General features: G+C 37.5%; 1 protein-coding gene across 1 annotated transcript in view; it reads left to right on the forward strand.

The window, feature by feature from the left end:
- The window catches only part of TTLL7 (tubulin tyrosine ligase like 7), a 174,862-nt gene that overhangs the window by 54,987 nt on the left and 94,123 nt on the right, over positions 1 to 25,752 (forward strand). The window contains exons 7-10 of the mRNA XM_056123661.1: positions 5,239 to 5,455; positions 13,506 to 13,670; positions 18,428 to 18,586; positions 25,510 to 25,604. Coding sequence (XP_055979636.1) covers positions 5,239 to 5,455; positions 13,506 to 13,670; positions 18,428 to 18,586; positions 25,510 to 25,604 — 636 coding nt within the window. The remainder of the gene's footprint in view (positions 1 to 5,238; positions 5,456 to 13,505; positions 13,671 to 18,427; positions 18,587 to 25,509; positions 25,605 to 25,752) is intronic.

The following is a 25,752-nucleotide window of genomic DNA, read 5'->3' on the forward strand; positions in this document are numbered from 1 at the left end:
CACTTATTTTTGTCTCCTTTTGATTATATTTTCTGAAGGTATTTTTTTTCAAGGAACATCTGAGGTTGCTCTTTATAGAATCATAGGTCATTTTATTCTCCTGTTTTAAAATGCTTTAGGAGAAAAAGATATTTGGAAATGAAGCTATCTGGCAGTTTATTCAACTGATTTTCTAAAAACTTTTAGGAATAATGTAATCATACATCATTTTAAATTGTGTACATCAGGTAGTGTTGTTTGAACTTCATAGTTAAAGTTGGTGTGCTTTATGTTAGTATCAAAATATTTTGAGGGATAATTGAAGTTTATATTTTTCACAATGTTAAAATTTTATATTTAAAATATTTATATATATATATATATATACTGCACTGTAGCATTGTTTTCCCATTATTCATCGATTTACTAGAGCGGGCACCAGTAACTTCTTCATTGTGAGACTTGTTGTTACTGTTTTTGTCATATTGAATACACCATGGGGAGCTTGCCAGGCTCTGCTGTGCGGGCAGGATACTCTCGGTAGCTTGCCAGGCTCTCCAAGAGGGATGGAGGAATAGAACCTGGGGCGACTGCATGCAAGGCAAATGCCCTACCCACTGTGCTATCGCTCCAGCCCACTCATATGTGGTACAAAGAGTAATAAAGAAAAGGAACAAACAATAGTCAGTAAAAACAAGAATCCTGGACTCAAAACTGAGATTACCAAGGGGAGGATGTAGAAGAGATGGGTTGGAGTAGAAGCAAGTTTAAAACAATGGCAAAAGGTCATTATTTCTTTGGTGGTAGTGGAGGTAAACAACCTTGTGTGCCAAAGCATAAACATAAAATTGAAAGCCATATTATTGTAATAAATGTTTCTTAAATAAATAGTGATGTTGGAATTATGTTCATGAGAAACCATTATTAACAGCATGTAAACCAAAGATTCTCAATGATTTTTCTTTTTACAAGAAAAAATAAAAAAGGCTATTTAGGGGGTTTGTTTTGTTTTGTTTGGGGGACCACACCTGGCAATGCTCAGGGTTTACTCCTGGCTCGCACTCAGAAATTACTCCTGGTGCTGCTTGGGGGACCATATGGGATTCCAGGGATTGAACCTGGGTTAGCCAAGTGCAAAGCAAGTTCCCAAGCCATTGCACTACTTCTCCGTCCCCCTTCTGGGAGTTTTATATCCCATATAACCAAAGGTCATAATATAACCATAGAATTGAAAAGAGAAAGTGACCTATTGTTCATGGTCTTTCTAGCCCCAAGATTTTTCTGAGACCTGGTCAAAAGGATCTGTGGTGACCTTTTCTGCCCATGTCTAGATTTTTAAACAAGGACCTACCTGCTTAAACCATGGTTGCAGTGCCATATGGGGTCATATTACTTACTATAGGAAGAGTCATCCCTGAGCACAGAGCCAGGAGTAAGCCCAGCACATAGTTAGTGTGGCCCAAAGAAGAACAAAAAATGCTTTTATTTAAAATAAAATTCTTTATGGTTATCTGGAAATATTTAATTAGGAAAATTAATCAGGCAAAAAGAGGTTGAGAGAGAAAGACACCTAAGTTCCTATGGTCTAGAACATTCCCAACACTAACAACCACGAAAAAGAGCAGAGAAATGGGATCCCTGTTAGAGAAAGAAGAAAGAAAAGACCCAACAGTAACATTATGGGAAATTCCTTATGTTTCCTTGTACCCTGTATCTGCAATATTCAGAACCAACTGCCATTAAGTCATGTGAGGTTATTGAGTATTTGAAATGTGGAGAACAGGAGTGATATATATATATATATGTATATATTTACCTTTATATCAAGATATATATATGTACATATATATATATATCAACCTCAATAACCACCTGTAACTAGTGGCTCCCTATTGAATGAGCTGTGTAGAGCATCTGATCACATTCTTACTCTCATGACTCACCGTGTCTAGCACCATTCCTCACACATCCAACAAAGACAGTAGCTATCTCTGGAATGACTATATCTAGAACTCAAACATTATCAAAGCAACACAGACACAGTTACCACTGCTCACAGTAGGCCTGAAACCTCTATACTTCGATGTCCTTTGTTCTCCTGATCATGCAGAAGTGAAGGCACTCACTCCATTTAAGAAATCTTATAGGAATGGATTTTTCGCAGGGTGTGTAATTTCAAAGCATCCACATCAATAGCTTGCTTGCTATTGAGTCTGACAATCACTGTACCACTTTGAATCTGAAGGCACCTACATCAAATTTGCCAAACTTTTTCTATGACACTCTGAAGGGAACTTGGGTGATGTGCTTTTTATTCTCCCCTTATTGGGTTTAATGTTTTATATTGCATCTATAAGTGAATTTTCCCAGGCCTTACCAGTCCACGAATAAACAAGTACAAGCATGTTGACATGCAAATCCCAGCAGCTAGAGTACTTCTGCCTCTCTAGATCTCTCTGCTATTCTTTTCAGTATTTCTACAGCTGCTGCCTTGTCTCAAATAGACACTTCTTCCTTGGGACTGCTTCTAGACCTGGATAACCCTCCATCTTCAGTGGGGTCAAGGTGACCTCCCCTTTTCTACCCTGGCCCTATGCTCTGAGATTCATTACACATTTTATCCTGTTACATTTACTTTCTGTGAGCATATTCAATTAAGCTTCTGAACCTCTCTGTTTCTTTACAAAACCAGTTCATTAGGCAGAAGAATAATTTAGAAATATTCAGTAAGTTCTATTGTGTATAAAGCTTTTACACACAGTCATGTTTGAGGCTATTCCCAGCTCAGAGATCACTCTTAGTAGTTCTACTTATGGGGAAACAGAGTGCTGGGGATTGAACCTGGGGTCTCCTACATGAGCTCTAGTCCTTTGAGCATTCTCTCTGGTCTCCAAATATATATACATCTATATTTAATGTAAAAATACCACAAAGCAGTAATATGATTGGCAAGAACACAAAAATACTTGGAAAGTATTGTGTGTATGCTGAGGCGCACAGGGCTGCCAAGGCTTACCTCATACAATGCATTTAGTACATCAGTAAAAGATACCTGGCTTGTCTGTGGGATCTGTTTTCATGCTGTTTCTTTGTTTTTCTAGCCATTTATGAAAATGGGGTAGTGAATACCTCAAGTATTAGTGAGATGTCCATTTTTATTTTTATTTTGTTTTGCTTCATATATTTTGGAAAACTGTTATATATATTTTTATAATCATTCTGTTTTCTTGAATCATTGACATTTTTCTCATAAAATGTCCCTTCTTTATCTTGTTCTACTTTTTATCTCAGAGTCTATTTTCTATGATATTATAACAGTTACTCTGTGGCTATGCAAATTCTCTTTCAGCTGCAGTTTGCCTAGAATATCTTTTCCATTCATTCATATTTGATTTACTCAAATCTTTGATTATAAAGTAAGTCTCTTGTAGGTGGTATATACGGGAATTTTTTTAAATACCTGCTTCCAAATTTTGTCTTTTAATTGGAGAGCTACTCCAATTTGTACTACATATATTTTTGTTTAAACACCTCAAACCATATAAGAACACCTCTCCTTCCCCTCTCCACCGCCAAGAAACTTTTCAATTTTGCAATTTCTGATGGCGTGTGTGTGTGTGTGTGTGTGTGCGTGTGTGTTTGTGTGTGTGTGTGTGTAACTGGGAAGTTGTTCAGGAAGTTCAGAATTCTGTCCTAGTGTTCACTGCATGCATGAGCCAGGCCCAGCTGTGTTTAGATGAGTGCTGAGGGCCATCTCTTGTATTTCTTGCTTTTGTGCTGAGTCTGAGGCATGTATACAGCCTTCTAAATTCTGAGTAATATATCAAAGCATTTAAAACCAGTCCTTGTTCTCTGAAGAGTCTCATTATTAACTTTCTTTCTAGTCATTTTAGTTCATCTATTGTTTCCCCCAATTATTATTTCTTTCAATTATTCCCAGACAATGAGGATTGTCATGAAATGTTTTTGATAATTGCCTTAAAATAACCATTTAAGCAGAGGCAAATTCTCAGGTAGGAAGTATTTTGAGGTCCTCCAGCTACCTTTCTTTATTGATAAGTGAAAATAAAACAACAACAACAACAACCCACCAAAATCAAACCAAACCAAAACAAAACCCATAGGAGTAAGGTTCATTCTTCCCCTTAAGAGTCAGTATCAAAACATCAGCTGTTGTTAAGGCCACTGCTGAATTGTAGATAACAGATGGGACTATAGTATGTAAAAGTGCCTAAAAAATCTTTTACATGGGGCTGGAGCAATAATACAGTGTGTAGTATGCTTGCCTTGCACTTGGCTGGCCTAGGTTCAATGTCCGTTTTACCTTTTGGTCCCCTAAGGACTTCCAGGAATAATTCCTGAGTGTAGAGCCAGGAATAACCCCTGAGCATTGCCAGGTGTGGCCCCGAAACAAAGCAAACCTTTTATTCATGGGGCCAAGTAGCACAGAAGGTGGGATATTTGTCTTTCATGTGACTGACCCTGGTTTAATCCATGGCACCAGATATGATCCTCTGAGCACCTTCAGGAGTGAACCCTGAGCACAAAGCCCTGAATAACACCAAGCCCATTGTGGGCCCAAACACCCCAAATTAAAAAAAATGAACAAACAGATACAGAATGACTATATTCATATGTGGTACATATAAACATATATAAAAATATTGAATTAAAGTCTTATCCTATACAGTAAAAAAGAAAAGCTGATAATATCCAAATTTAAAACTTCTGTTTTCAATTGATATCAGTGAAAACATTAAAAGGAGGCTGTCACTGTCACTGTCACTTGTCCTCCCGTTGTTCATTGATTTGCTCTAGTGGGCCCAGTAATGTCTCCATTGTGACAATTGTTACTGTGTTTGGCATGTCAAATACGTCACTGATAGCTTGCCAGGCTTTGCAGTGTGGGCGAGATACTCTCGGTAGCTTGCCAGTTTCTCCGAGAGGGGCGGAGGAATCAAACTCAGCTTGGCCATGTTGGCCGCTTGCAAGGCTAAAAATAATAAAAAAATAAACCAGCAACCACAGGGTTAGTTTTTTTGTTGTTGTTTGAATTTTCCTGGTTGTAAGCATTGGTTTGGTTTCCATAGTTCCAAAGATATTGATTCTGACCGCTTTTTAAAAACCATTCATTGTTATAGTTTCTTTTTGACCTTTCAGAGTGTCTTATGAAACTTTCGTTCTTGAGTATCACTGACAGTTTTGTAAATTTTTTGATTCCATATCAAATTATTCTTTAATTCTTTTCTTTAAACTTAGGATTTCTTTGATAAGAAATGGTGACAAGCTTCCATCTCAGGACCACTTGATTGTTCAAGAATACATTGAAAAGCCATTTTTAATGGAAGGCTACAAGTTTGATTTAAGAGTTTATATTTTGGTAACATCATGCGATCCACTAAAAATATTTCTTTACCATGATGGACTTGTGCGAATGGGAACTGAAAAGTATATTCCACCTAATGAGTCTAATTTGGTAAGTGAAAGCAGAGAGAATCTATGAATTTGTTCAACATAGTTTTGAAGCACTGTTTGATTTTGTATAAGGATTATGTGAATCAGCCTCTCCTTTTAGAATTTTTAAATAAGGTTTATATAAAGAAGCAAGATTGTTTCTAATTTATAGGCAACTTTGGGAAAATTGGAGAAATGGTATTTTCTGCAGAGAGACTAGGAAAAGGCACACCCCTGTGGGTATTGTGCTTACAAACCATGAGTTTTGAGGACATAAGTATGTAGTGGCCTTCTATGGAAATAGCTTATATAGAGCTACCAATAGAACATAGTGTCATTGAGAATGATAAGATGTTATGGAATTGAGTGTAGAAATGCTCAGTTCAACTCTTCACAAGGGGGCGTGGTATTTGAGTACAGTTTTTGTACAGAAAGTAGGATTTAAACATAATGGGGTTGTGAGATAGTTTAAGCATGTTCCCATAAACATTGCTGGGTATTACCTCAAGGACAGCTGGTTTGGCTCTGGGGATTCCTGTGAAACCCCAGAGCATCCTGGATAATCCCTGACATTGCAGGACCTTTGCAGCAGAGTATCCCCAGGACCTCTCATTGAACCTGTCCCCTTGTCCTAGAATCACAGGGAGTAGTGACTAGGTCCCACTGCCCTAAATAAGTAAACTTGTAGAAGTCAGGAGAACATACATGAGACAGAAAATGCACAAGTTGTCTAAAAGTAGAAATTAATTTTTGTTGAAACCAAAGAGAAGATTGTATATTTAGATTGGCCAAATGTTAAGTGGAGACATAAGTTGGAAATTAGGTGTGCAATTTAAAGTCTATTAATGGTACTTAAAAAAATTTTAATAGTACTTTTTGTAGATACTTTTTCATTAAGGTTTCCTTTGTGTAGTCATAACATACTGTAATTTATAGTTTATGACAGAAAACTATTATAATTTATCATGAAAGTATACAAAAATATATATATTTAAAAGTATTATTAAATGCAATTTGTAGCTTGTGAAAGATGAATCATAACTTACTATTATTTAAAGGTTTAGTTAACATTTTAAATTTTGAATCTACTAATTATACCAAGATTAATAATTAATTACAATTAATATTGTTTCTCATTTTGTCAAAGATTTGATTGTTGTTTTTCAATGTTAGGCATATAATTAATTCCACTAATTGGTATCATATTTTTAAAACTAAGGGATGATTGATCATAAATGTGCTGTGTTCCATTAACTAATACATGCTATAAATCCATAAAAGAAAATAAAAAGGAATTACATCTTTTAAGATCACAGAGTATGGAGCTTGGAAAGACAGTACAAGGATAAGGCCCTTGCCTTGCATGCGGCCAGCCCCAATTTGATTTCTGGTCCTGAGTGTAGACCCCTTAGCATCACCAGGCGTAATTGACACTTAAGCACAGAGACAGGAATAAGTTCTGAACATAGCTTGCTTGGTGTGGCACACAAAGCCCCAAATAATAAAAAATAATAAAAATAAATATTATAAAGTATGGATAAAACCACGTGCTAACCTGCGCGACTGAGCTGGAGTGATAGCACAGCAGGTGGGGCATTTGCATTGTAAGCGGCCAAGTTCGTTTCCTCTGCCCCTCTCCGAGAGCCTGGCAAGCTACTGAGAGTATCTCGCCCGCATGGCAGAGCCTGGCAAGCTACCCGTGATGTATTCAATATGCCAAACACAGTAACAACAAGTCTCTCAATGGAGACGTTACTGGGCCTGCTTGAGAAAATGGATAAAACCAACCATCAAGTAATGTTTGAAGTTTTTCTTGGCATTGTCAGCACAATATTTGGAAAAACACTGACCAAGATAGGACTTGATCTTGGTGGACAGTTCTAGAAGTAATAGGAAATGCAGAAAATAAGACAAGTAATTATAATACAGCAAGTGTGATGTTCCGAGAAACTTAGTCGGCTAAGGCAGTGCTTAGCAAGGACATTTACATTACTTGGAGATGAAGATTAGAGAGGCAATTTGAAATGTGATACTGAATAGGGAACTAACCATGGCAGGGCTGGGGTGGGGTGGGGTAGAGTTCAAGGCAAAAACATAGCCTTAGTAGTAAGAGGATGGAGCTAGATAGATAGTACAGTGAGTAGGGCAGTTTCCCTGCCTGCAGCTGACCCATGTTTGATCCTTGGCATCCCATATAGTCCCCAAGGACTGCCAGGAGTAGTTCTTGAGTTCAGAGCCAGGAGTATTCCCTGCGCATTGCCAGGTGTGTTCCCAACAACAAAAAAGAAGAGGAAGTATGGCATGGCTAGAGTAAACAAAAACATTCAATATAGATTGAGAATTAAGTATAGACTTCAAATTAAGAGATGAGCATGGGAAAAGTCCTAGAAACACCAGGTATAGTTTGAAGGCTGGGTCTATAGTTTTGGAATTTAATTTGAGAAGAGATAGATTGAAATATTCTAAACAAGTGAAACAAGAAATGGTATTTATATCATTAAACATTGACTGGGGTCTGGAGATATAATACGGGGAATAAGGCACTTGCCTTGCACACAGCCATTCTTGGTTCAATCCTGTCACCACATGTGGTGCACACTGCCAGAAGTGATCCCTGGGCAATGTGGGTGTGACCCAACTTCCCCTTTCCAAATAAAAAAGGCAAACTGGGAACTATGACAAGGGGAGTATATGGATGTAAGATATTGAGTAAGGGCCACTAGAAGCTGTATTCTGGAATGACCATGTATGAGAGAAAAGATGAAGGAAAAGCCACAACACTGGATTAAAAATAATAGAATAGATTTTTTTTGTTTTGAAGGTTGTTGTATATTTTATTTCACTCTGGAGTCATTTAAGCCCATATATAAGAGAATACAAACAGGTATGTTAAAAACAAACAAATGTGTTATACTTTTGGTACATAAGTAGGCTTGAGTATAAGAGGTCTGCTGCCACGTGCTCCAGAAAATTCTGCATTTCTCTCTTCCGGGAGCTTTGGTTTATAGTCTCTGTATCTTAGCCATTGATGAGATTACATGGCACTGGGGGCAGCTTGTGGGTGTGACTGCCAAGCTACTGGAAAACTGGGGATATGGGGGGAGGAGACCCAGTCTCGATTCAAGTGGGCTTGGAGGTCTCAGTCACGAGGCTCACATACCTGGGCTTTTCTGCCAGATCCCACTTGGGTAAGGCTTGTCCAAGTGTGTGGAGGGAGGACTTGAGCATGGTGGTGGTTGGGTTCTGGAGGCTTTTGGCTGCTGGAGTTCTGCTTGGGTCGGGGAGGGAAACTCAACCCACTCCCCTCCGAGGTGCCTCGGTGAAGACAGCCTGGTGCGGGATCAAGAAATTTTGAAGCAAAGAGAATAGATTTAAGATACATTTTGGATAACATGGTTGGATTTGTAGCAAGAGGAAAGAGAGAGAGACATATTGAAGATAAAAAGCAGGGTTTTAGAGAAAGAAGGCATGAAGAAACGGAGACATATCCCTGTTAATGGATAGGGAGGATTAACATTGTCAAAAGGTGATAATAAAGGCATATTTATCACCCAAAAACATTATACAGATTCAGTGGAGTTCATATAAGGATACCCACGACATATTACAATGAACAGATCAAACATTCCTTAAATTCATATGAAACAATAAGCCCCACAAATAGCTAAAGCAGTCCTTGGGAAAAAGAAGATGGGTGGCATCACCTTCCCCATTTCAAACTGTACTATAAAGTAATTAAAACAGCATGGTATTGGAATAAATACAGACCTGCAGATCAATGGAATAGAGTTGACTGTCCTGACACCGACCCTCAAATATATGATCACTTAACCTTTGATAAAGGAGAAAGAAATATGAAGTAAACAAGGAAACCCTTTTCAACAAGTGGTTCTGAGAAAACTGGACAGCTACATGCAAAAATATGAACTCAGACCTCTCTCTAATGCAAGGCACAAAAGTTAGATCAAAATGGATCAAAGACCTCAATATCACATCTGAGTCCATAAGGTACATGAGTACATGGAGGAAAATGTAGGTAGAACCCTCCATGACATTGGAGCTAAAGGTATCTTCAAAAGTGAAGCACCAGTTAATCAGGCAAGTGGCAGCAAAGGAAAACAAATGAAACTCCATTAAACTAAGAAGCTTCTGCACCTCAAAAGAAGGGGTGACCAAGATGCAAAGAGAGCCCTGGAATGGCATATTTATTTATCCAAAACTTATCTGATAATGGGTTAATATCAAAGATATATAAGGCACTGGTAGGATTTTATAAGAAAAATCCAACCCCATCAAAAAATAGGAAGAAGAAATGAACAGAAACTTCCTCAGAGAAGAAATTCGAACAGCCAAAAGGCACATGAGAAAATGTTCTACATCAGTAGTCCCTAGGGAGATGCAAATCAAAACTATGAGATATCAGTTCATACCACAGAGATTGGCACATATCCAAAAGAACAAGAACACTCAGCTGACGTGGATTCAGGGAGAAAGGGATGCTCCTTAATTGTTGGTGGGAATGCTGGTCTAGCCTTTTTGGAAAACAATATGGGCATTCCTCAAAAAACTAGAAGTTGAGTTTCCATATGGCCCAGCAATACCACTTCTGGGACTATGCCCTGCGGCCCCAAAAACATCCCACAGAAAAATCATCTGCACTTCTATGTTCATTGCAGCACTATTCACAATAGCCAGAATCTGGAAACAACCTGAGTGCCTGAGTGCCTGATGAGATTAAAAACAAAAAACAAAACCCATGGTACATCTATACAATGGAATACTACTTAGACACCAGGAAAAATGATGTTATGAAATTCACTTATAAATGGATGGATATGGAAGTTTATCATGCTGAGTCAGAAGGAGAGGGACAGACATATAATGATTACACTTACTGTGCAATAATATGAAAAAAAAAAGAAAAAAACCGAAAACATAGTATGAGACTAATATCCAAGGACAGTAGAAACAAGGGCCAGGAGAATTGGTCCACAGATGGAAGCTTGCTTTAAGTGCTGGTGGGGGAAAGGCAACTGGGATAGAGAACAGACCATTCTGATTGTTGGAAATGATCACTCTGCATAAGAACTTCATATTGAAAGTAGGTAAAGGAACAAACATGATTACCTCTCAAGCACCTTTATCGAAAACCATAATGCCCAAAGAAGTGCAGGGGGGAAGGAGGGGAGTGGGGGAGGCAGGGAGGAAAGGAGAGAGAGAGAGAGAGAGAGAGAGAGAGAGAGAGAGAGAGAGGAGAGGAGAGAGTGAGGCCTACCTTAGAGGAAAGCTGGGGGTGGGCTATGGCGAAAGGCAAATTGGGGACATTGGTGGTGGGTAATATACATAGGTGGAAGGATGGGTGTTGGAACATTGTATGACTGAAACCCAATCATGAACAACTTTGTAGCTATGTATCACATGGTGATTCATTAAAGAAAAAAAATCAGGGTTTTTGCATAGGCAATTAAGGGTATTGTGAGCAGTGAGCCAGGTCACTGTGATAGGTAATATCAAAGAGCTATTAAAGGTTTTTAGAAAGATGATTTACTGGGCCCGCTGGAGCAAATCGATGAACAACGGGAGGACAGTGACAGTGACAGTGATTTATTTTATTTGACAGGACTGTGCAACCACTAAGTACTAGGGACACTCATGTTATGTAAATGTGAAGTTTAGAGATCTGAGCTGCAGGCATAATTTGTGATTCATCAATTCTTAGGTTATAATTAAAGTATTTCAAGTGGGTAAGGATGGATTATGTATATCTTAGTAAGGCAGATAATTATCTTTTGAGAGTTAAGAGTAAGGAAAGGGCTAGGAAAGAGTAATAAAGATTTGAAAGATTTGGACTCTGTGATAAAATGATTTTTTTCTGTTGGGTTTATGTATGTAATTTGCCTAAGTACACTGGATTAGGTAATCACAATGAAAATCTGGGCATCAGGAAGTGCTATCTTTAGGTGGTTCTCTGCCTAGTGCTCTTGAATCACATAATCTCCTGGCTTTGGTTTTTAGTGTGTGAAAAACAATGTTTTCCTGTATAAGTGTCTGTGTTCCTCATAGACCTCTAAAATTTCATGATTAAATTTCAAGATCCATCAGGCAAAACCGTCGATTGAATATACTGGCTCGGCTCTTCACACGCTACCTGTCTGAATGCAAGTTTCCGTCCCAATGGAAAACCAGCAGGACCGTGCTACTGTTCAAGAAGGGAGACATCCATGACATTGGCAACTATCGCCCGATCTGCCTATTGTCTGTCATCTACAAGTTGTTCACTCGAGTCATCCTAAATAGGATTGGCAGAACACTAGATGAAGGACAACCATGCGAGCAAGCCAGGTTCCACAAAGGATTCAGCACCATTGAATATTCAGCACCACACGATAACCAAGCTCATTGAGGTTTCTCGGGAGTTCAAGATGCCGCTCTATTTAACATCATGCGACGATTAGAATGGGAAGGAATGAGAGTGAAGATAGATGGTCGGCAACTACACCACCTCCGCTTTGCTGATGACATTGTTTTAATAACACCAAACATCAGCCAAGCGGCACAAATGCTGGCCGACTTTGACTGTGAGTGTGGAAAGGTCAGACTACAGCTGAATCTTACGAAGACAATGTTTGTGAGAAACAGCCTGGTTCCTGATGCCCCATTCGCTCTCAACGGAACAACCATCTCCGAATGCAACAGCTATGTGTACCTAGGTCGAGAAGTCAACATGACAAATGACCTGGCACCCGAGCTGCGCAGGAGGAAGAGAGCGGCTTGGAACGCCTTCAAGAACGTTGAAGAAATAGCTAAGAGGACGAAGAACTCCGGCTCCGGGCACATCTCTTTGATTCCACTGTTCTTCCTGCATTAACTTATGCCTCAGAGACCTGGGCCCTACGCAAACAGGATGAGAATGCGATTCGGGTTTCCCAAAAAGGAATTGAAAGAGCTATGCTTGGAATATCACGTTTCACTCAAATGAGAGAAAGAATCCGGAGTTCCGACATTCGTCGACGATCAAGAATCAGGGACGCTGTCTCGTTTGCCAAGGTGTCCAAAATCAGATGGGCTGGTCACGTAATGAGACTTAAAGACGACCGCTGGACTAGAGCTGTTACCAACTGGATTCCATGGGATGTCAAAAGACCGCGTGGCTGCCCACCTACCAGATGGTCAGACTTCTTCGTCAAGATCATGAACGATTGGTTTGAGGCTCTTCATGTTCCCAGAGCGAACAGATGCCATTGGGCTACAGTAGCACGCGACAGGGACAAATGGAGACGTTACTGGTGCCCGCTCGAGCAAATCGACGACTAACGGGAAGTTAAGTGATTTAAGTGAAATTTCAAGATTAGGATATGAAAAAATAGAGTGAAATACACAAGTTCTGTTTGTACTCTTTTACTATCACTTAATTTAAAGCTTTTTCTAAATTTGTAAGGGTAAGGATTGTGTCTCTCTTATTCCCTTTACATCCATTGTGCACTGCATAAATTCAAGCTTATAATAGACACTCATTAAATATTGTCTGTTCTCATTAAATAAATCGGTTAGTGGTGGGCACATGGGTTAGCAAACAACAAGAATTCAAGAGATAAGTTTGCATGTACAAGCGGCCAACATGGCTGACCCGAGTTCGATTCCTCCGCCCTCTCCGAGAGCCCGGCAAGCTACCAAGAGTATTCGATATGCCAGACACAGTAACAACAAAGTCTCCAGTGGAGACATTACTGGGCCCGCTCGAGCAAATCGACGATCAACGGGAGGGCCTTTACCTTCAAAATTTTTAATAAAGTAGATCTCTTTAACTCAGGGAAAGTAAAATATTATATTAAAATAGCTGCTATTAACAAATCAAAATAATCATTGCATAAAGAATATATTCATCTTGATGCAGCAGTGCTATCTAAAGTCACATCTGGGTGTCAGATTACTTCATTTTATTTAAAAGTTATATAAAGTTATTAAAAAAGTTATTTGTATATTTTAAACTTCAATGTTTTCTTTGGTTTTATTTTCTGTGAAATCTTATCTCAGAGTCCCCTATGTGATAAAAATTTTCTTTCTTGTTACAGACCCAGTTATACATGCATTTGACAAACTACTCTGTGAACAAGCACAATGAGCATTTTGAAAGAGATGAAACTGAAAACAAAGGAAGCAAACGTTCCATCAAATGGTTTACAGAATTCCTAGAAGCAAACGAACATGATGTGGCTAAGTTTTGGAGTGATATATCTGTAAGATGATCCTATTGCACAATTAGTGCTGTCTTTTCTGGGATTCAGTACAATGATTGTCAAGCATTAAATATTATAAACAGACTACATTATTGATTGTACAGATTAAGATTAGTTTCTTACAGGAAGTAGAACTTGTGATGGATCTTGGTAGATAAGTATTATCTTTACTATTAGGAAGAGGGGGAAATTCTCAGTTTCAGCAAAATCATAAGAAAAAGCATAGAGTTATGAGAAAGTGGCCCAGGTTAGCATATTCAGTTTTTGTAGGTAATTCATGGGTTTGTAAAGTTGAAAAGAGGTATGGAGATAAAAATTTAGGTGGAGCAATAGAGCTGGAATTTTTTAATAAAGATAATTCTGTTTTTAAGGGAGGGGAGTAATAGGCAAAAGACTAGAAATTTAAAAGATAAGTTTGAAAACAAAAAAGGATGGTTAGAATGAAAACCAAGAATAGGTGCTTAGGAAGAAGTTATTATTTAAATAAAAAGAGTGGCTTGATATGAACCTCTGTAAAAACAAAACAAAACAAAACAAAACATAATTGCAGTAACACTGAGGTTAATTGAATATCCAGATTGGGGTAAGGAAAAGTATTTAGAATGTCTCCAGACATTATGCGGCAGAATCATAGGGAGAAATGGTGGTGAAATTATCTTAACTAGATGAAAGGAGTAGAAAGGAACTTATTTTGATACATAGAGCTTAATTTTGCAGAGGGGAAAAGAATTATTCATTTATTAACTCATTTATTTTGTAAACATTTATTGAACCTACAACATAAACCTGATAACTTGAAGATTTATAAGACCTAGCTCCAGTCCTTTAAAAGCTTAGAATTTGATAAGAAAAAAAGTCTTCAACTTCATATAAGTTGTTAATATATTAAAATGTAGCAAGTCTATCAAGAGATATGTGCTGGGTACAGAGGAAGATCACTTATGTGGAACTTTCAGTAGGCAAAGATAGGAGGCCTTTCTCTAGGCTTGGATATGTGAACTGAACTTTTAACATTTTATGAAGCTCTCTGATGATGAGTTTTACTTTATATATGATGACCTGAAAATGCTGTTTTGGACAGAAAGGTGAAGTAAGCAGTTACAAGTTTGTATTTGGGATGTAATTGATAATTAAATCCACAGAAGTGGATGAAATTCCAAATGTAAGGGTGAAAGTAAAGGACATATATGATAAGAGAACTTTGCTGAAATAGATCCTTAATAATTATAGCTCAAATACTGAAATAGTATTCAAATGGAAGGGTTGTGTCTATTGTAAATACCTAACATACTTAGCACTCTATAGTGTGCACTGTCTTCCTTTTGGGGGACAGTGGTGTAATTTAAATCTATTATGGAAAATGGACATGAAAGTACATAGTTGAACTTGATTCTCTTGAGAAAAGAGAGAAAAATAAGTACCATATTTATCCTATTGTTGAACGCTTTGTTAGTTGATTCTTTTTTAACCTTATATTCTCTGTCGCAGAATGTAAATCCAAAGGTCTTTAGTGTCAGACAATGAAAAGAAGTAATGTGGTCTGCAGAGAAGGGTGTCTGGGAACTCTGGAAATTTAAAGAGCTTTTTTAAGGTCTTAAGAGGGTTGAGATTTCTCAGCAATTGCCTGATTGCTCTACAAAAAATTTTGGGCCCAGTGTGGTTTATTCTTTTAATTTTTCATTAGAAGTCATAAATACATGGATTTGTAAACATTGACAACACATTTAAATATCTTAAAAATATAGGGACTTCACCAAGTTGTCAGAATTTATGCTTATTGACTTGTTAACTTTTTATTATATACATTTTAAGGACAAAATACATCCAGATAAGAAATCTGAGTACACTAATGTTGTGCTTAATAATTTATTTTATGAAAGTCATTTTTGTATAAATTCCAAAATAACTGTCTAGTAAGGATCATTTACTGATTCTTGAGTCAGGAACATCAAAGTAGTGAAATTTGCTATATTTTTTTAACAATCATTCAATTTAATGAGTCATTTGATAATAGCACAATATGACCAAGAAAGTCTGATAATCTTTTTCCTTTGCCAACTTTTACTTTCATGTGAATCCTTATGGATTTCTTTGAAAAAAAAGTGAAACCTATGGAATATCTTGTTGAGGAGTAAATACACCTGAGAGCAAAATGGGCAGTATTAACTATACACACATTGGTTTTATTTGTTTTGTTTTAGTTTGGGGGCAATACTTGACTGTATTACAAATCCACTCCTACTGCCTGTAATAGAATATGTTCAGAAGTTTTGGGGAGTGGGATGGGAGTATTCAGCCACACCCAGCAGTGCTCAGGGCTTACTCCTGTCTCTGTGCTCAGTAATCCCACCTGGCAGTGGTGTGATGCTGGGGTTGCTGGGGCTAAAACTGGGGGTGGCTGCATGGAAGGCAAAGATCTAGCCCACTGTACTATTTCTCTGGCTCATACATTGACTTTTAAACAGTACTTTCCCAAAATAATTTCACTAAGAAAATATGTTCAAGTAAGACTAACATCAATAAAGTATTATGAAAATGAATTTTTCTGTTAGAGCCTAGTATATAATTTTAAGAAACATCTGAATGTAGCCATTTTGAGCCTGTTATACCCTGATGCATTCACGATCTTTCCTTTGAAAGGGTAAATTTTTCCTTTGAAAGGGTAAATTTTTCATTTTTCTTCCCTACTTTCTTTCATACAAAGTAATTATAATATTAATTTATCTAATTAACAATATATGTTTAACTTTCCAAATAGTTTTGATATAGTTACTTTATTAAATTATGTGACGTATATAATGACTTAAAATTTTGCCTTAACACTTTATTTTGTAAAGAAATCTGTTCTAGTTGAATCAGTGGGATAATATAGAAAAAAGACAGTACATTTTTTTCCTCAAGGCCATGCTTTATAATATTTGTGAATTTGACTTAAGATTTTTAAAAATATCCTCTTGGGGGCATAGTTTTTTCAATATATAACTTTAAAACTAAAACTAACATCACTACCCTTTATAAAGCACAGACATTTGTGCTTTGTACTGATCAAGATGGGTAAATAGAAAATCTGACAAAAAAGATTAAATATTATTCTACTCAGAATATTTTAAATGTACTTAAGTTGAAAAGGTCTTTAAATCAAAGTTTAAAATGACACTTGGAAATCTCAGAAGTATAAATGGAGTTTGGTTTGTGTTGGGTAATGCCACTCTTCATTTTTAAATATACCTGCAATTGTGCTTTTACATTCCTAAAATTGAATTGTTTTAGGGTCCAATAATACTACCATTTCACCTACTTACCTATCTTACTTTATATATATTTTAACCTCCCTATTTGTAGCTGTTTCAGCAATATCTCGAAAGACTTATGTAGTGGCTTTTTAGTCTTTTATCTTGTGAATATTATTACTTTGAAAATAATTTTTCTAAGAACTACTTCACCTGACATCTCGATGTGTACATGTAGGGAGTGGTAAAGCCACAAATTAGTCCTCTTTAGAGCCAAATTCTTAACTGCTTGACATCCTGCCTACACCGGTAGAGAGGAAATTGAAAAGAAAATGTATTCCAAGTGAAAGCAAGTAAACCAGCTCTTCTGTGATCACAGACTCAATCTCAAACTTCAAACCAACTTAGAAAACAAGCATTAGTCGTGGCATTTTGTGCAGCGGGTAGGGCGTTCGCCTTACAAGCGGCCAACATGGCCGACCCGAGTTCGATTCCTCTGCCCCTCTCGGAGAGCCCGGCAAGCTACCGAGAGTATTCGATATGCCAGACACAGTAACAACAAAGTCTCCAATGGAGACGTTACTGGGCCCGCTCGAGCAAATCGACGATCAACGGGAGGACCTTTACCTTTACCTCATAGAAATCATCAATATCAAATTCTTTCATTGAATTCTTGTCCCTGGATCACAACGTCATTCCTATGCTAATAAACTTTGAAGGCTAGATTGCCGTCTAAGCCCCAAGAGCTGTCCTCTAATGCAGACCATGCATTTTGTTTGTGTAATAGTCTACCGTCATTGGGATTTTCTTTTTCTTCTCCCTTTCTGTATGGTTTCTGAGAAGGCTAATTATGAATTTACTCTTAACCAGTAGAAGCCCTGTTATCAACTTAAATTTACTCAGTGTTCAAAAACGCTTTTGAGAGGTTTAAGAGATAGAGATTAATGCACTTGCCAACTGGAAGACCCTGGTCCATTACCACATGATCCCTTAGCACAGCCAGGAGTGATCCCTGATTTACAGAGCGAGGACTAGGCTCTGAGCATTGCTAGGTGTGACTTAGCATTCTCCCTACTCCCCGATAACTTTTTAACATCTTCTGAATTCTGACAGTATTAGAGACAGTAGGAGTGGATTTGTAAGTAAAAATGTAGACCCTGCTTTAGCAAAGAAAGAAAAAAAATAGCTGTTTGAATGATGTAGTGAGACGTATTGGGTATAACTGACTTGAGAATCAGACCTGAATATTAAGGAGCCAGACATGGGTATGACTTGGAAAGAGTATTTCTAGAAGAGGGACGCTAGTTCTTGAAGCTCCTGTAGAAGACATGCAGGGCTTGAATGTTTCGGGATGGGGAAGCATCCGTTGAAATAAAATTAGAGCGGCAGCAGGGACTAGATGCCATAAACTATGTGAACTTGGCCAAGATGCTAGTTTCTAAGTCCAGGCCTTTTTTCTACATATGTAAATGAGATGCACACACAAATAAGGCATTTTTCACCTTTAAGAAATCATAATTCTTATAGGAATTGGTGGTAAAGACTCTGATTGTAGCAGAACCTCATGTTCTACACGCATATCGAATGTGCCGACCTGGTCAGCCTCCAGGAAGTGAAAGTGTCTGCTTTGAAGTCCTGGGATTTGACATTTTGTTGGATAGAAAACTAAAGCCCTGGCTTCTGGAGGTAAGGCATTTCTTTATGAAGAAAGAGAAGTGTTCATTGTTTTGGGGTATTCAAACAAATGTTTTTAAATGTACACTTTGTATACTTTTTTCACTAAAAAAAGTATAAATTGAGTATGTGGGCAGAGAGAAAAAAAATTCAGGGAATTGAAGAGTTTTATGGATGAATCAATATGTGTTCGATATGCTTTTCCCCACTTAGTATTATGAATTTCAAGACCTGGACATTTGAATATGTGTGACTAGGGCTGGAGCGATAGCACAGCGGGTAGGGCATCTGCCTTGCACGCAGCCAACATGGCCGACCCAAGTTCGATTCCTCCGCCCCTCTCGGAGAGCCCGGCAAGCTACCGAGAGTATCTCGCCCGCACGGCAGAGCCTGGCAAGCTCCCCGTGACGTATTCGATATGCCAGACACAGTAACAACAAAGTCTCCAATGGAGATGTTACTGGGCCCGCTCGAGCAAATCGACGATCAACGGGAGGGCCTTTACCTTTACCTTTACCTTACTTTGACAGATTTGCTATCTGTCTCCTTTCTCCACTGCTTTCTCAGTCATTTAGCTTTGACTTTTGGGTGTCCTATTTGCTTTGTATATGCACGGGCTTTAGGACCAATCCCTCTGCCTTCAACGTAGCACCTTTCAAGCCTTCCGAGAGGAGAGACTTCAACCAGTTCATTAGTTGGTGTTCCATACCTGACACCCAAGGCTCTGTGGATTCTCAAGATAAGACATATTATATATTTGGACTCCCCTCTCATCCAGCCTGTCGACTCTATGCCTCAAGTGGCCTGACAGTCCCTGGTGTGCTCAGCCCAATTATGAAAGGAGATAGAAGGTCTCACTGAGAATTTAGAAAATAAAAGGAGGAATAAAAATTGATTTGTTTAGGGTTTTTGTCCTTTTGTCCAGTACTGTTTATATTAATATTTTATCCAAAGAAATCTTTTAAATGCTATGATTCTCTACCTAGAGGAATACTCTCTTAGGAAGTTACATCAGAAAAATTGCACTTACTCAAACCCTTAAAGTTTACTAAATGACAGTGGCTGAATAAATAGCAGTACTCCTACATGAAAAAGAAAAGTTTACTAGATGAGTTGTATTTTAAGAACTCTACTTCTGTAAAAGATATAAATATCTTTCTATCTTTCCTTTTAATTATCTCTTCAATAATTTAAAATTGAAAGTTATATACTGTAATTGCAAATCAATTTTGCTAAAACAAGTTGAGTGATAGGTGAGAGCAGGACATTTAGAATATGTTTTTAATAACACTTTTCAGATATGAGGATCAAAGTTTTTGTGTGTGTCTTTGTGTATCCCACCTATTATAAACAAATATTAATATGTATTGTATTTCCAACCAGTTACAGATCTCCTAGGCAGATGATCAAAAAAACTTGCTTCTACGCGTGTCCTAGAAATAAGATGTGAAGAATGTCACTTATTTCTTTTCTATAATTCTTGATTATAAAATCATTTGACTATATATTGTGAGCCTGTGATATTATGAATTGTGAGAAGCATATTTTTTGGTCACTCAGATGATTAAATTAATGTATTTATCACACATTATTGGCCATAATCCATAGTATCTGGTCAGTCTCCCAGAAACTTGGGAATTTCCTAGGTGTTGAGAATGATTCTTATTATGTTAAAAGGGACTTTTATGTTGATGATATGACTTTTGGGGCTACTCCTAAGGATGAGGGCTAGTTGCCAGAGAAAAGGCAAGTGATTAGATGGTTGGAATTTTAGTTCAATTCCGCTGACTTTTGGAGAGTGGGAGAGGAACAGGAGGTTGAATTCAGTGGCCAGTGGCCAAAGGGTTAATCTGAAACTATCTACTTAAGTTGCTGTACCAGCCCCAATGGAAAGGCCTCGGAGAGCTTCTAGGTCAGTGAACATGGCAATTTGGGTGGAATGACATGCCTGAAGAGCTTAGAGTAGCAACTTGCCTTTTCTTCTTATCTTGCCAATGAGATTTCTCAGTTATATTATCTTTAATAATTTGCTGCTACAGTGAGTAAATGGGTTCTCTGAGTTCGAAGAACTACCCCAACAAATGAATCAAAACCTGAGGACAGTGTCCTGTGAGCATCTCATTTATAGATGCTCTGTCAGAATCACAGTTAATCAGGGTTCTGTTTTGGAACCTTAAGTCTTAGGAGGAGGCCTCTTGACCAGAAGTGTCGGGAGCCGTCTGGGGCTTGCCAAGGCTATCTTGGGAGACAGAGCTCTCAACCTCTTGTTTCCAATGCTCTCTCCAGGTAGGCGAAAATCAGAATTTAACTAAATTCTTGAACACTTTGCTGATGTTTGAAAATTGCTTGGTAGGAGGAAAACTCTGCATATAGTCATTGAAAATGGTCCTAGAACTAGTACAGTCCTTTCACCTTATTACCAGATGTTTTCTTCTTTAGGTTTACTGATTTGTTTGCAGTCTTTTTTTAGTAATAGTATTTTCCTCCCCCACCATTTCCAGTTATCTTTCTTTGGTTATTGATGCAGTAGGGGAAGAGTGAAGACATGAGGTGGAGTGGGAAGGATCGAGGGAAGAATGACTTTGTACGAAGGTATTTTAGGGACTGGAGAAATAGTAGAGTGAGTGGGTACTTGTATTACATGTGGCCAACCTGGATTTGATCCCCATACATAGAGTCCTGAGCACTGATGGAAGCGGCTCCTGAGCATAGAGTGAGGAGTAAGCTCTGAGCACTGCAGGATGTGGCCTCCAGCAGTTATAAAGTTTATAGATCTTAAAGTGCTTTTTTTAAAGCACTTTCTCAGCTAGTGATTTTCATTAGCTTGGTAAGTCAGAGTTGACTGGACAGTTGAAGTTAATTTTTAAAAATCTCAAAATGCCCTTATTTATATTAATTTTTTTAATAGTTTATTGTCTCTGTCATTTCGAGATCAATATAATAAGATCCACTAACAGCCACAGTAACCAATAGCTAAGTATGTTACTTGCCAAAACAAACTTTTTGCTAGTCTTTCTTCATTTCCAAATTGAGCAGAAATCTTAGAAACATCTAAAGTATTATAAATTTTAATATATATTATTCTTTATAACAAGAAAAATTTTTCTTTTTTATTGTCTCTAAATGTCTTTTTTCCCCATCTGCAATCTTAGTCTGATATATTCGTTAAAAACCTTTTGGCGCCATCAAGTGGAATAAAGTAGAAGTTGCTTCTGAGAATGATAAAATAAAGTCGTGATGGAGAACTGGCCCATATACTAGAGTGATCAGTCTCTCCCTGTACATGTGTGTATTTGAGAGTTTAAAAAATTTTGTATAGGGATTGAAGCTGAACAAATAATATTTAAGACTATAGAAGGTGAGATAATGCCTGTGATGTGCTGCGACATTTAAGGTGGTGATGGCAGGGAGGGAACTGACCAGAAGGAACAACACTGGCCAGAGGGAATAGGAGCACAGAATCTGTGATGGAGACTTTGACATGTATATGAAATGACTGTTTCTGTTTTGCAATAATGCTGTGATTTTACCAGCTATGAAACCATACTTATTTCTTGTCTAACGGTTTTCATTTTTTTTTTTTGCATGCATTTACAAGCAGCTACACTTTGAAGCTAACAAATACTGACTTTTGTCTATTTTAGAGTTGGTATAGGCGATAGGAACCAAAGAAATCTTCAATATTATGGGATAGTAGCCCTGTCTAATTTTTAGAGTTTCTTCTGTCAGATATTCATGATTATATAATAAAATGTTTTCTTCCAAATTGAGCTGGAGCAATAGCACAGTGGGTAGGGTGTTTTCCTTGTACATGGTCGACCTGAGTTCGATTCCTCTGTTCCTCTCGTAGAGCCCAGTAAGCTACCGAGAGTATCCCGCCCGCATGGCAAAGCCTGGCAAGCTCCCCGTGGCGTATTTGATATGCCAAAAACAGTAACAAGTCTCGCAATGGAGATGTTACTGATGCCCGCTAGAGCAAATCGATGAACAATGGGAGGACAGTGCTACAGTGGTTCCAAATTAAAAAAAAATTTGGATGTTTACCTAAATTGAAAAAAAAAAAGAAAAAACATTTTCTGCTTTTCTACATACACATATCAATTAATCTGTGTGGATAAATTTCTTCATAGGCCAATTTATGATATTGTGAGCCCAAAAGGTGAACTCAGGGAGTTGAAGTCATGCCTAGTGGTGTACTGGGGATTCGAGGCACCAAAGATTGAACCCAGAGCTTTACACATGTGTCCTGATACTTGAGCCTTATCCCTAGCCCCAGGTTCTTTTATATAATGGTAGAAGGTAGAATATGTTAGAGAGAGAGAGAGAGAGCTTAAACTTATTTTGTTTCAGTACCTCAACACTGTACTGAAGGAGGTATATGCCTGGCAGAATTCCAGTGATTTTGAAATAGAACACCTAAAAAATCCTATCAAGATAGATCAGGTTTCTGAGAGCCACTTAATCATCTATTCCTACATGTTTATTTTATAATCTGATTACCTGTAATGGCAGTACTATCTAGTTGTATTACAAATTTCAGAGATTTGAATCAGTATAGCATGGTTAGAATTTATTTTTTTAATATAAAATGTTACTTTGGTCTTTTTTTTGCAGTTGTAGAGGAAATTCTAGAACTGTGAAGTAGCATATTTCTAAACACCTTCTTTGGCCAATTTTACTTTGAATAAATGAATATTCATGCAATTGACAAGCTATTCCCTTCTTCTGAGGCCATATCACAAAGCTCGGAATATGTTTCTCACTCTCTAAATCAGAAATCAGCAAATGAATCAAAATACATGGCATATCTGCATACAGGAGTAACATGTATTCATAAAATGAAAGATTTTTATAATATAAAGAAAAAATGGGTACACCACGGGGAGTTTGCCAATATGCCAAATACCAGTAACAATGATGGGTCTCATTCTCCTAACCCTGAAAGAGCCTTGAATATGGCACTTTTTAAAATCTCAGGGCTAGGATGAAGGAGACGTTACTGGTGCCTGCTTGAGGCAATCGATGAACAACAGGATGATCGTGATTGTGACCGTGAAAGAACAAAATGTGGATGTGAAAGCAGAATACTGAGAAGGACAAACAAAGGAAAGAAATCAAGTGTGGGGAAGTAAGAAAAAGCAAAGAGAAAGAAAGTAACAGGGGCAGGAGGCAAGGTCCTCTGACACATTGACTGTAGAACTACGGTGTATCTATTTATTGGAACTACAAAACCAACAAGCTAAATTTCCAACAACCAGACTTAAAAATGTGCCTGTCAAGGAGGCTTTTGGAGGAAAACTGGGGACATTAGTGGAAGGAAGTTGACACTGGTGATGGAAGCGGTGTTGAGGTTGATGCCTGAAACTCAACTATAAATAACTTTGTAAATAGCAATGACAATATAAGTAGAATAAAATACAATAAAAAGCATTTAAAGTGCATACAGAAGAAAATATGTGTATAGAAAAATAAAACTGTAAATAGTGGTGACTTAATGTAAATAGAATAAAATGCAGTAAAAAAGAAAGCAGTATTCTTAGCTTAGCCATGTGTCCAGAAGGTAAAGAATATTGATGTGTATACAAAATTAAATATGTATACATAGAAAGTATCTGAAATACAGCTGACTGAGTTGTTATTAATATACTTAGTAGTGGCATTGATTGTAGGTGACTCTTCTGTTGTTTGTAGAGCTTTTATTCACTATTTTTCTGCAGTCATCCTTGACCATATATCTAATTAGAGGCATTTGTGTTCTGGAGTGACTTAAGTACAATATGGATTTCTTCCAATGGTTTTGTCTCTTGTGGTGGATTTGAATAATACATGTTCTTCTAATACTATTACCATACAGAATTTTTGATATAATCTGTATGTGGTTAGTTGATCATGAAGCTGAAGCTGTGGTTTGAAATTTAATAGTATTCTAATCAACTAAGTTAAATACTTTCATAAACACCAGCTATTCTAATTATATTTTCATAAAAATTGATTAAATACCAAACTTCCAGCTCCTGAAATGGTAGTGTTTTACACAGAAGCTTCTAATCATTTCAGTTTTTTAATGAATCCTGTAAGTGATGGTAGAAATAGGACAGCCCCAAATGTCTCATTTATTCACGTGAGACTTTGTGCATCTAGAAAAGCTTATGAACTTTGTCCTGCAGCTTTTTAAATAGTGTTTCTTGACCAGCACAGTCAGTACTTTGGAGACGAAAATTGAGGAATCCTTGTTTGAGCCAGGTAGAAAGAAAAAAATGTTTTTTTATTTTTTTAAGGTTAGTGATAAATCGATTCATCCAGATCTGAAGATCTGGATGTTTTTTATATGCCCAATAGATGCACATATATAATTGTGGTTTTTATTCACATGAATATTCTTTTTTTTTTTTTTTTTTGGTTGGGGGCCGCACCTAGTAGTGCTCGGGGCTGATTCTTGATTCTTCACTCTGGAATCATTCCTGATAGGTTCAAAGGACCATTTGAGGTTCCAGGGATTAAAGCCTAGTTGGCCATAAACAAGGTATACACTTTATCCATTGTAATCTCTTTCCAGCTCCCTGATTCTGTTATGTTTTTCTTACTCATTTTCCATACCTTGTTGTTGTGTACCTTTCTCTTCTTTAAACTTGGAATCTAGGATGACTTTTGGCAAAAGGCTGGAGAGCAGAGAGGAGAAAGGACATGTTAGCCGACAAAGACCCTTAAAGCAAAGACTGCACAGGGAAGGGGGGTGGCGGTCTGAATCATTTTTCTTGCAAGTTCTTGTCTTAGGTTGATGGGGAATGGAGGTGTGGCAGTGATCATCTGGGCCATCTGTTTTGTAAAGCTCTATGGGCTATAGAATTGCATATTAGATTAACAAAAATTTGTGAAGTATTCATTGGTCTTCCACACTATTTAGGTGTTCTTATTATTTTCTTTGTAAATTACAGATCAATCGTGCCCCAAGCTTTGGAACTGATCAGAAAATAGACTATGATGTCAAAAGGGGAGTCCTGCTGAATGCTCTGAAGCTATTAAACATCAGGTCAAGTATTTTGCTCCATCTTCTGAGAGTTTTCTCCATTTTGATTTGAATAATATTTTGCACATGGGATTTATTCTTCTAGTTGTATTTCTTGATTCTCTTAAGCCAGTTTTTCTTTTAAAGAACGTATATATCCATAGTACATAGT

This window comes from Sorex fumeus, unplaced genomic scaffold (genome assembly GCF_029834395.1).
Source record: "Sorex fumeus unplaced genomic scaffold, SorFum_2.1 ptg000047l, whole genome shotgun sequence".
Lineage (NCBI taxonomy): Eukaryota > Metazoa > Chordata > Mammalia > Eulipotyphla > Soricidae > Sorex > Sorex fumeus.